At 35.8% G+C, this 13,275-nt stretch overlaps 1 protein-coding gene across 1 annotated transcript in view; it reads left to right on the forward strand.

Moving 5' to 3' along the window:
* Positions 1–222: 222 nt before the first annotated feature.
* LOC143619390 (ATP-dependent DNA helicase Q-like 4A) overlaps positions 223–13,275 on the forward strand; it is a 37,119-nt gene continuing 24,066 nt past the window's right edge. Inside the window, exon 1 of the mRNA XM_077091334.1 lies at positions 223–380. Within this exon, the coding sequence (XP_076947449.1) occupies positions 223–380 (158 nt within the window). The remainder of the gene's footprint in view (positions 381–13,275) is intronic.

Below are 13,275 nucleotides of genomic sequence, written 5' to 3' on the forward strand. Positions count from 1 at the left end.
TGAATAATAATAAATCTATGAACCTGTTACAGCAGGGAGAATAGTAACCGCAACAGAGTATGATGTAATCGACATATTTGTCATACACAAGCTGCTAAGCCAGGAAGCTCGAAGCTTTATCACCAAAGTTTCTAGATTAATTAGGGAAGCTCCTTGTTAAAGTAAATCTTAGAAAAGTAACATCTGATGTGACATAAAGCTGAAATTTGCCATAAAGCACAAATGTCGACATGGAAAGACAAAAGTAGACAGCAAGTTACACTAAAATGGTATGACTTATTTGAACATGCTGAAAGAGGAGTTGACACTTTCTCTTTAAGAAGCTTAAGCTTCCCCAAATTAGCTTCTGCATTGCCTATAAAAGGAGGGCTTCACCAACGGTATTATTCATTCACTCTTATCGTATTCTCTATATTCTCTCTTCATACTTACTCTCTTATCACCTCTTATTCGTATCAAATTACTGATTCTCAAGCCGGAGGCTGATCGCAGGAGACCCCCTCCTGCGGTGAGACTAACCGGTCTCGCTCTTTGATCTTAGCAGGTTAGTAAGCTCTGTTAGTATCATACTCTTGGACTACCATACCTTCATTGTCATTATACTCGTTGTAGCAACTAGCAACAACACCCTTCATACGTGTGCTTTAAAAATTATGGACCACGAGCAAAACCAAATGTGTTATCAAAGTTTAGCTACTATCATAACCTAAAATTATTGATCTCAGGTTAGTTTTCCCATGGAACATTTTTTTAACCACCAACTAAAAAACATAAAAAACTTTCCATTAAAACGATAACAACTACTAGACACACCAATACAATCACCAAAACGTATATCAAATGCTACCAAATAAAACAAAACCAAAAATACCACCCGACCCCCATCCCACAACACCCGTCACAATTGAAATCTACACCACCTATCCTAAGAGAGCCCACTTCCCCCTATTCTCAATCCAAAGAAAACCCAATACCTTTATCTCTTCCACTAAGGCCGCAAGTTGAACCGAAATTCCAGAGTGTACTAACGCATTCCTCTTTTTTCCACAACCGTTAGGTCCTAATCAAACAAATAGCTTGAATGACCTTTGCTTTCTCCTTCTGAAGCAACGATGACTTATATAAATCCAACGCTATCATGAAAGCTACAAAGAACTACTAAAGCTGGTAACTTACACAATTGAGCGATCACACTCACAAATATTCACAATGATCAAACAGTTAATCCTATTGTTATCAAGTATTTTATCTTTGCTAAACTTCAGAACCATAATATAATTTTTGTAACTAAAACAAAACGTTGGAAATTTAAATAATTTTAACCTACATCTTCCTATCTAATAAAACAGTGGATTCTCCACCAAATCCTCCCCTAACTTTCTACCAAATTTCATTCTTTGTCCATGTGTAATTTTCCTATTTATTGTTTATTTTAATTTAATTAGTATAATCCCAAATATATTAATTCTCTCTTTCTTCATTCTCAATTGTTCATTTGCTCAGACTTAAAATATTCTCCAAACTATTTCATAAAGCAGTCAGCCACCAATCTTTAACCATGCATTCACCGTCAACAAACCAGTTATTAAATCTTCATATTCAATCGTCTTCAACAATACTAATCCTGTCTATCGTTTACAGATTCGGTGATACACAATCAACAATATCAATCATCGTCTTTTGTTTTCGAGGTATCATTGTCAACAATCTTCCATCTTCTTATACATTTAAATCATAAAAACTAACCGCAATTATGTTTTAAGCCTTTAAATCGATACCCTCATTTAACGCTCAGCTACAATTAGGGTTCGTTAATTTTAGCATCTTTTGAATTGGGTTCTTGATTACTTAGATTTGATCGTTGTGGTATTTCTTTTCTTTAATAATTGTGTTTTTACATCGATTTTGTTTAGCATCGACCGAATAATACAAGACGTCAAAGGGAATTTCAAGTTTGATTTTAGGTTTTTTTATTTGTCTTTTTATTGTTGATTCGAATTGTAACTTTAAAGCATAATATTTTTTATGAAGAGCAGTACATAGTGTTCATCATATTGTTTAACACGAGATTTGTGGAAATTTTGTTAACATAGTGTTCAAGGTATAACTGGTTTCTCGAATCCATATATTGCTCTTCAGTTTCGTTATTATCAATGATTCTGTGATTTCTTTTAATCATGAAGTTTAGTGCTTTAGACTGTTTGACCTCTTTGTTGGTATTCGGATTTTGACTTTGTTAGTTTTTCTAGTCCAGCCTTATAGTTATGCCTTCCGACTTCAGTTCAAGGTATACTCTCCTACTTTTCATTGAACTCTCTATTTGTTATTTTATTGGATCTTTTAGTTCATTATTTAGGGTATTTTTAGTCTTTTTGGTTTTGATAGTATTTCAGCCTTTTTAATCCAGCATCTTAATTTGTTATAATTTCTTTTTAAATTATAAAGATTTCGATTTAGCCCCAAAATGGATAAATTATTTCATCTTTGGTTTCTTCTTATTATGTTTTTTTGATAATAATTGTGGCAATGATATGTTGGTATATCGACTTTTTAATGCTAATTTTGGTTTGACTTTATGTTTTCTAACACAAAAGTTAACTTTTATTTTATATATTGATAAATGCGTGAATTTATAATACTTTTGGCGACTTTTATTATGGTTTTATTTTTCTGCGATGTTTTCATCTGTGTGTGAATTTATAATACTTTTGGCGGCTTTTATTATGGTTTGATTTTTCTTCGATGTTTTTATCTGTGCGTGAATTTATAATACTTTTAGCGGCTTTTATTATAGTTTGATTTTTCTGCGATGTTTTCATATGTGCGTGAATTTATAATACTTTTGGCGGCTTTTATTATGGTTTGATTTTTCTGCGATGTTTTTATCTGTGCGTGAATTTATAATACTTTTGGCAGCTTTTAGTATGGTTTGATTTTTCTGCGATGTTTTCATCTATGCGTGAATTTATAATACATTTGGCGGCTTTTATTATGGTTTAATTTTTCTGTGATGTTTTCATTTGAGATGATATAATTAAGGATGGAAGTTACGTATGTTCAATTCACACATGTTTAACTTAAGTTGGTCCAAAAATGACATATTTGTTTTAGATCAATAACATGGAACGAGATTGTTGCCGAACTGCTTTCTGAGCAACTTCTATCACATCCCGACTAGCACAATGCGGAAGCGTAAACGGGAATGAAACAGACACATCTGGTATCAATAACATTGTTTATAAAGAAATATTACAAACTAATTTACATTATATTACATTGATCTATCTTTGTTTACAAACTAGGTGTTACAACAAAATATGTTCGTTAAACTATTCTATTCGTACTAATAACCTTGCGTCTATTCACATAGCATCAAGCACGTTCCACGATAGATAGCAAGAAATCACTTTACTCCAACTTTGATAATCCTGAAAAGCAGTTTAAAAATGGGTCAACTACTGGAGTTGGTGAGTTTCACGAGTTTCAAGAAAACAGTTATGAATATTCACAAGTTAACACTTGTAATTATGATATAAATATGTATGTATGTAAATGATGTAATTATGCTAAGCTACAGTGAAGCCTTGACTGTTTGTGCTGCGTGCATCCATTTCCCACGCCCAATCAACCACTGTGGCTCCCCTTCCGCCCACAACATGCCCCGGTAGCTATGTTAAACACTACATAGCTTGTTTGTATAAGTATGGTCATGTCCAAACGAAGCTATGTGACACGGAAACCAGGTCGACTCTGTTTGGGTTTGTCAAACCAATAAAAATATTCACAAGCCACCGGCTCGAAGTTAATCACTGTGTTAGTGGGGACTTTCGTGTGTTAGCACTTAAATAATTCATATCATTACAAATTTCATATATGTATATGTAATCAAGCATGCTTTTCACCCCAAAAGTTCATAAAATTGTTTAAAGAGAAGGGTCATTAAACTCACATTTTAGTAGATAATCAGTACTGAGTCAGCTCGTGGTTTGTTCGATTCGCTATCACTAGTTCATATAATCAATATTAAAATAAAATTACTATTTTAATATTATTATAATCTCAATACTAAACTGGACTGTATAACTAATGTGGGTATAGCTGGAATGCCCAGAAAATGTCAATAGGCTTAAGTTGTGATGTTGTTCATTGTCTAATACTTAAAACCGAACTTGGCTCAGTTTCCCGTTTCCCCAGCTGGGCCAAGTTGTTCGTTTATGCGTTCAGAAAATAGTTATGGGGAAGTAAACTTGGGTAAATGTGTTGGTCGATAAAATGATTAAGTTATAAAGAAAGATCACACATTGGGGTTCCCGGTCTGCTACGGGGCCCGTTTCCGTTTATTCAGTTTGATTTGAGGAGAAACGCGCACAATCTATCCGGATTGTCCAGGTTTCTCAAAAAAGGTTCGTTTTTACATAATTAATCCAAAAATATGAATTTTGATCACTCTTGGTGTTCTAATATTCCCGCAGGTTTTTATCAGAATTGAATTTTGTTTAATTTTCAAATTAGCATTATTAATTAACCGTTAATCATTAATTTATGAAAATTTATTCACTTATCAAATAAAATTTGTAGATTTTTATAAAAATATTTCTGGAAATACTGATTTATTAATTTATAAAAATTCATTTTATCAGTTATATTTAGCCTGAAAATCGTCCGTTTATCCCAAACGATTTCCAAAAATTCCACAAAAATTCCTGGATGCTCAAATTATATCCCAAAACTATCTGTATCAATTCCAGAATGTAACAACCTTGTTCAATATTCTTTTCGAGCCAAATTCGACTATAAAAACTTATATGAACGCATATGCACAAAACACACCTAACCTTTTCCAAATGATTCCAAATTTCATATGTGATCAAAAATACCAAATCTAAGTTCTCCACAAAATTTCATAATTTTTCAAGCATTTTAACTATTTTTCCCAATTAAACATCCCAATTCGGTTATAAATTCACCAAATATTAACGGATGGTCGAAAAATCAACAAATTTGAACAGGGACTCAAAGATATTGTCCCTGATATCCCTGCATAATTTCAAGACCTAAAAATATATACATCACAACCTTAACCTAGACAGCCCGTAAACGAGTGATTCAGTATTATCTTAGCGGGTTTGGCTTGTTTTCGCCTTTCTAATCAAGGTTTCAAGATTTTGTGCTTCTATGAAGGCTAGATACAAGTCTTATATCACAAACCAAGCAAGATTTATCAACATAATAACCCATTAACGTAGGGTTTCGGCTAAGGTGTTAAACCGAACTTTTGGACCGTAAAAACGCCGTTTAAACCCTATAATCCGTGTTTATGGCCAAAAAAATATCAAACTAGGTTCCTAACCATGTGTATGATCAAAACATATTTATGGACCATTGTTAGGATTTTTACATGGTTAGAAATGATTTTTGTCAATTAACTCATGTTTATATGGTATTAAACATCATTAAAATTAGTTAAAAATGATGAGTTTAATAAACTTACTTAGGTTTCTTTGGGGCTGAGCTGAAGAACACGAGGAAAGGTCCAGAAATTTTGAATTTTGATGTTAGAAAATATCTAGTTGCTTATACATGAAGTTTGTTATATAATAATCGAAATAATAAAAAAATAAAAAAAATGGTGGGCGCAAGGGTTGGGCCTCCCCTTAGGCCCCATTTTAGCCCATTTATCTTGGTTTTCATGCCTGGGCGTGAAATTCTGACTCCAAATTTATTTCGGGTCCGGTTTTTGGTGTGAAAAAAATATCGGGTGCGTCAAACAGCGCGAAAACGAGTATTTTTCGACTATTTTTGTATAAAATAGTAAAAACATAGTATACATTTGTATAATTCGAAAATATTTTCACGGATCGCTTTAAACATTTCAAATAAATGTTTGGTAAGTCTTTTTCGACTTAACGGATGATACAATGCTTGGTGTTTAACTATCTTTCACATTTAAATCTAAAGCGGGTAGTTAAACGAGCATGTTTTTGTTTAACTCGTTAGCTATCGAACTAAGGCCATAATACTAATATATTAGCTTATATTAAACGTATATCACTTATAGATAGCCCGCGGGATATTTGGGTCATAACCAGACCCGTTCGGTTAATCGTTCAACCGTTACGCAATACGCGTTTAATCGTTAAATCGGTAACTGTATAACATGGTGTACCTGGTTTTGTCTCAATTGTCACATTCTCCCCCCTGTTAGAAAATTTCGTCCACGAAATTTGATTATTCAACTTTGCCCTTATTTGGAGATAGGTGTGGGTATTTCTTTTTAAATTCGGACTTTCGCTCCCACGTGAATTCAGGTCCCCTCTGAATTCCACCAAACTTTTACCAGATAAATTTTGTTGTGTCTTAATTGTTTTATTTTCCCTTCCAATATTTCCACCGGTTCCTCTACAAAGTTTAGTTTTTCGTTTATGTTCAATTCTTTTAGTGGCACGATTTCGGTTTTGTCGGTAAGGCACGTTTTCAGGTTCGAAACGTGAAAGACATCGTGAATCGAACTTAGCTCTGGAGGAAGTTTCAGTCGGTAGGCTACAGGACCGATCTTAGAAATTACTTCATACGGCCCAATGTATCTCGGAGCTAGTTTCCTAGTCTTACCGAATCGAATGACGCCTTTCCATGAGGATACTTTAAGGAATACTTTATCACCTACTTCAAAAGACAACGGTTTTTTTCAAACATCAGCGTAGCTTTTCTGTCGATCTCGGGCCATTTTTAATTTGTTAGTGATTTTACGGATTTTATCAGTGGTTTCTTGAATCAAGTTAGATCGGGTAATTTGGGTATCTCCAACTTCAGTCCAGCACAGGGGTGATCTACATTTTCGACCGTACAACGCTTCGTATGGTGCCGCTTGAACGCTACTATGATAGCTATTATTGTACGAAAATTCAACCAGTGGAAGATGTTGATCCCAGTTCCCATCGAAGTCTAGTACACAAGCGCGAAGCAAATCTTCTAAGGTTTGAATGGTTCGCTCGGATTGATCGTCGGTTTGGGGATGGTAGGCGGTGCTTAGGTTAATTCGGGTTCCCAAGGCTTCTTGCACAGCTTGCCAGAATCGAGAGGTGAAATGTCTATCACGATCAGAGATGATTGAAACGGGTACGCCGTGTCAGGATACGATTTTGTTGATGTAAATGTGAGCAAGTTTTTCGGTTGTGTAAGTGGTACGAATTGGAAGGAAGTGCGTGGATTTGGTTAATCGGTCAACTATTACCCATATCGCATCATTTCCTCGGGAGGTTTTGGGAAGGTGTGTTACAAAATCCATGGTAATCTATTCCAATTTCCATTGCGGTATTTCTGGTTGGCGCAACATTCCCGAAGGTTTTTGATATTCAGCCTTAACCCTGTAACAAGTTAAACATTTACCAACATACGTGGCTATATCCTTCTTCATACCGGGCCACCAATAATACTCCTTCAAGTCCTTGTACATGTTATCTGTCCCTGGGTGAATGCAATATTTGGATTTATGGGCTTCGTCCATGATCATGTTCCGCAAATTGTTAATAGTGGGAATCCAAACTCGGCTTTTGTAGTATAAAATTTCGTCGGTTCTTTCTTCAAAGTTTTGTTCAGTCCCATGTAAGTCTTCATTTTCCAAGTGATCTTCTTTTAAAGCTTTGTTTTGGGCAACGCGGATTTGTCCAGTAAGGCTAGTTTGGACGATCAATCCAAGTGCTCGGACCCTTAGTGGTTTGATTCTGTCTTTTCTACTTAAGGCATCTGCTACTATGTTAGCCTTGCCCGGATGGTATCGTATTTCACAGTCATAATCATTCAACAGTTCTACCCATCTCTTCTGCCTCATGTTTAGTTCTTTCTGGTCGAAAATGTGCTGTAGGCTCTTGTAGTCGGTGTATACTGTACATTTAGTGCCATACAAATAGTGCCTCCAGATTTTAAGTGCAAAGATAACCGCGCCCAGTTCCAAGTCATGGGTGGTGTAATTCTTCTCATGCACCTTTAATTGTCGAGAAGCATATGCTATGACTTTGTTTCTTTGCATAAGTATGCATCCTAAGCCTTTCCGGGATGCATCACAATAAACTACCAGATCATCAGTTTCTTTTGGAAGACTTAGTATCGGGGCTTGGCATAGTTTCTGCTTCAGCAATTGGAAAGCCGCTTTTTGTTCTTCTCCCCAAACATAAGCATGATCTTTTTGAGTCAAAAGGGTTAAAGGTTGGGCTATGCTGGAAAAATTAGCAATAAAGCGCCGGTAATTCCCAAGTAATCCCAAAAATTGGCGGATTTCTTTCGGTGACTTTGGGGCTTGCCAATTTTTAATGGCTTCAATTTTGCTCGGGTCTACATGAATTCCATGCCGATTAACAACGTGCCCTAAAATTGAACCTCATGTAGCCAGAATTCACATTTTGACAACTTGGCATACAACTTTTCCTGCCTCAACAGCTCCAAGATAGTTCGTAAACGCTACTCGTGTTCCTCCTTGGTTTTTGAATATATTAGAATGTCATCTATAAATACAATAACGAATTTGTCGAGGTACGACTTACAAACTCGATTCATAAGGTCCATGAAAACTACGGGTGCATTAGTCAGCCCAAAAGGCATAACTAAGAATTCATAGTGACCATAACGAGTTCGAAATGCTGTTTTGACACATCTTCCTCTCGAATTTTGACTTGATGGTAACCTGATCGGAGGTCACATTTTGAGAAATAATTTGCCCCTTGAAGTTGGTCAAACAAGTCGTCTATTCATGGAAGAGGGTATCGGTTTTTTATGGTAACTTTGTTTAATTCCCGGTAATCAATGCACATTCTAAAACTTCCATCTTTCTTCTTTACGAAGAACACCGGTGCTCCCCAAGGAGAATAGCTGGGACGTATGAAACCCTTATCTAACAATTCTTGTAATTGGTTGGATAATTCTTGCATTTCAAAGGGTGCCAATCGATAAGGTACCTTAGCAATAGGGGCTGATCCTAGGACTATGTCAATACGGAATTCAACCTGTCGGTTCGGTGGTAATCCAGGTAAATCGTCAGGAAAGACATCAGGGTATTTACGTACAACGGGGATCTCTCCTATGCGTTTCTCATTAGGGTTCTTTATGGTTACATTTGCCAGAAACGCCATGCACCCTTGGCGTAAACACTTCATCACTTTGAGATGGGACACGAGAGGTAATATCAAACCAGACTTCTCTCCCTGTACCACGTTCATTTCACCATCCGAAAGGGGAATTTTAACTGTCTTGTCATTACACACAATCTCTGCCTTATACTTGGTTAACCATTCCATGCAGACAATAACATTGAAACTTCCTAACTCTACTGGGAGTAGGTCAATAAGGAATGAGTGGTCATTTAGAATAATGAAACAGTTTTGGGCTATTTGGTTGACAGTTATAGAGTTACCGTTAGCGAGTTCTATAGTATAAGGATTTGTTAGTTCACTAACTGGCATATTCCCCAAGGCTAGTAGAAATAAAGCTTCTATCGGCACCCTTGTCAAATAATAAAGAAGCATATTGATCAGAGACTATAAATGTACCTGTCACCACATTCGGGTCTTGTCGTGCTTCTCCTGACCCAATTACAAACGCGCGTCCTCTAGGCGCATTTAAAGTTGATGCTTGGTTCGGTCTAGTAATTGCTCTTGGATTCAACTTGGGGCAGTTTCTTCTAATATGTTCTGTACTGCCACATTCATAGCAGGCACGGTAGGTTGTTGCGGCTGGGGTTTGTTGAATAGCTTGTTGACGGATTGGTTGAGGTTTAGGTGGTTGTGGACAACGAGGTTGAGTTGCTTGGGTTGGTCGGTTCACAATTTCTGCACCTGCTCTGCAATTTGGGGCATAATGCCCAGTTCTACTACATTTCTGGCATACTGGCAATCTGCATTCTCCCACATGATGGTAATTACATTTATCGCACTTTGGCAAGGGTCCCTTGTACCTGTCTTGTTTCGTATCTGAACCGGTTATAGCATAATTTCTTATTATTGGACGTGCAGGTTTACTTGGTTGCCCTCCTTGCGATCTCGTCCCATAGTCGGTTCGTTTCATACCCACTGATTCTCCAGCCTTTCTCAGTACACCACTTCTTATTAAATCGAAAGTCACAACACCAGCCTGAGTCACTGCATTTTCAAACGATGTGTGGCCCACAGAGTTTACCAAACTCCTCAATTCTGAGGCAAAACCCTAAACATAACGTTCAATTCGTTTGTCTTCAAGAGTTACTAACTAGGGTACTAAGCGAGCCAGTTCATTGAAGCGGTTTGTATACCCCAGATGATCCGCTACTTTCATTTCCAAGCTCCACAGTTCGTGTTCTAACCTCTGAATTTCATTATTTGGGCAGAAATGTTCCAGCATCATTGGCAGATTTTTCGGAAATCATTTGGTATAAACGGATGATTTTCGGACTAATTATAGCACATAAAATGATTTTTTATAAATTTATAAATCAGTAAATAATTCCAGAATATTTTTATAAAAATCTACATATTTTATTTGATAAGTTTCTAAATTTTCATAATCTAATGATTAACGGATAACTAATTGTGTCAATTTGAAGATTAAACAGATTTAATTCTGACGAAAACCGACAAGTTCGTGATTAACGAGCATGTTAGAACATTAGAACATCTAGAGTGATCAAAAAGGATATTTTTGGATTTATTATGTAAAAACGAACTTTTTGTGAGAAATCCGAACAATTTGGATAGATTTTGCGCATTTTTCTCCAAATCAAACTGAATAAACGGAAACGAGCACTGTAGCTAATCCAAACCCCTAACACGTGATCTTTCTTCATAACTTAATCATTTATCAACCAACACGTTTACCCAAGTTTACTTCCCCATAACTGTTTTCCAAACGCATAAACGAGCAACTTGGCCCAGCTGGTGAAACGTGGAAACTGAGCCAAGTTCGATTTTAAACATCAGACATTGAACAACATCACAATCTAAGCCTATTGACACTTTCTGGGTGTTACAACCATGCCCAAACTAGCTATACAGCCCAGCTTAGTATAAAGATTATAATAATATTAAAATATTAATATTATTATAATATTAACTAAAGGGACTAAGTGATAGCAAGGAAAACGGACCCCGACTGACCTCGCACTGATTGCCTACAAAACCGTGAGTTTCATGACCCCACCCTTTAAACTGTTTTATGAACTTTTGGGGTGAAAAGCATGTTTATATGCATTATCTATCTGAAAACGGTTCAGAACGTAAAATACCTGAACCTTCATATATGAAAAGTCCCTATAAACATAATGATAAACTACGTGCTGATGAAAGGTGATTATTATCGGGATTGATATATTAAATGGAAATACTACGAATGCCAAAACATAATGAAATCATACGTGACAATCTGCTTATACAAATACGCTATATAATGCTAAACACAACAGGTTGGGGAAATAACGTGGTCTATGATGATCATGGGGATAGCGTGATCTGTGATGATCATGGGACTATAGTGGGTGGAAGGGGAGCCACAATAGTAATAAACTAAAGTTGAGTATGGCTTATGAGCCAAGTTCTGCTGCAACTTATAAACCAAAATTGAGTATGGCCTATGAGCCAAGTTCTGTTGTAACTTATAAACTAAAGTTGAGTATGACATATGAGCCAAGTTTTGCTGCAACTTATAAACCAAAGTTGAGTATGGCCTATGAGCTAAGTTCTGTTGCAACTTATTAAACGAACTAACTTGATTATGACATGAGTGTCAAGAAAATATTGTGATTATATTATGTTGTGGGCGGGAAGGGAGCCACAGTGATTGGTGATACATAATAAATACTACATTTGTGTATATATAAATATTTGTGTATACACATTATGTGAATAGATGTAGGAAATACTGAGTTTAGAAAATACTAATTATTTGTGTATATACTGTGTAATGTTTAAGTTTATGTGGAACTAATGTAGGCGGAAGGGGGCCATAGTGGTTGAATTTACGGGGAACCGTTGTAGGCGGAAGGGGGGGGGCACAATGGTAAACGAAGGCACGTATTACGAACGAACAGTCACGATTTTATTGTAATTTCAAATTTTATTATAAACTTATACACATATATATGTGCATACAAAGATACAGAAATACATATATACACGTAATTACATTTTCTTACATACGCACGTACCTATAAGCTACACGTACCTACAAGCTATGACCGTGTAGTACGCAGAATTGATTTTGGTAAAACTTATGAAACTCACCAACTATTTGTAGTTGACCTACTTTAACGTGCTTTTCAGGTAATCAGAAAAATGGAGTAGATTGCTTATGTGTTACATGTTTCGATTGTGATCAATACTATGAGCATTCGAGTATGAAGTGAAGTAGTTAACGGATAAACATTTTTTGAGTCGCTACAAAACTGCAATGTTAGTTTATTCTGTTATAAGATTGGATTATTATTTGTTAAGTAGCAATTGATGCCATAACATACTTTATTTTATATTACTGTAGGAATGTATGATAACTATACCTTTTGTGTGAGTGATGTGCTAAAAGTAGTTATATAAAAACACGCTAATTTAGACACTAAGTAATAAATTTTAGACTCTTAACCTAGCTAAAACTACTAACCGACAAGTGAACCGGTCGACTCTAGTACAACTAAGTAAGTCCGGATATCGAACCCACGAGACTCTTTAAGTTACGTAAACTAGCTAAATTAGACTCAATTACAGACGCGACTATTTATTTATTTTATTTTTGGGGGTTTTACTAAAGAAATAAGATTTAAACTAAAATTAGACTAATTAATAAAACTGAAAACGACTTAACTTATGACTTGGATTTAACTCAGATAATGATAAACAACCACCTAGGCTAGATTCCCTAATGTATCAATTATCAATTAGTTGGAAAATGTTAAGTTATGGAACTGGGATCTTAAATTATTCACTTAACGAAAACCCGAACAGGACCCCTGACCCTTCTCAAGAAGACACCTATGGATCCCTATTAAATTCTTAAAAACACCAGTTTAATTAGACTCGCTTACGATCGCTAATTATTTTATGATAAGTACCTCTATAAGAAATCCTACCTTACAGCGCAGAAATCAAAGGTAGTTTAAAGTATTCACTCGACTAGATAAACAATGCTGAAAAATCAAACCTAGACGGACTCCTTACGAAGAACTAAATCTAGCAATCTTAAACAACCAAAACTTATCATATAATCTATCACCTCTCAGCTATTTAGATTAGTAGCATACTTAGATCTATTTGATTTATTAATATT

The sequence above is a fragment of the Bidens hawaiensis genome, unplaced genomic scaffold (assembly GCF_021521415.1).
Source record: "Bidens hawaiensis isolate Kalapana, Puna unplaced genomic scaffold, B.hawaiensis_p1.1 tig00002438_1, whole genome shotgun sequence".
NCBI lineage: Eukaryota > Viridiplantae > Streptophyta > Magnoliopsida > Asterales > Asteraceae > Bidens > Bidens hawaiensis.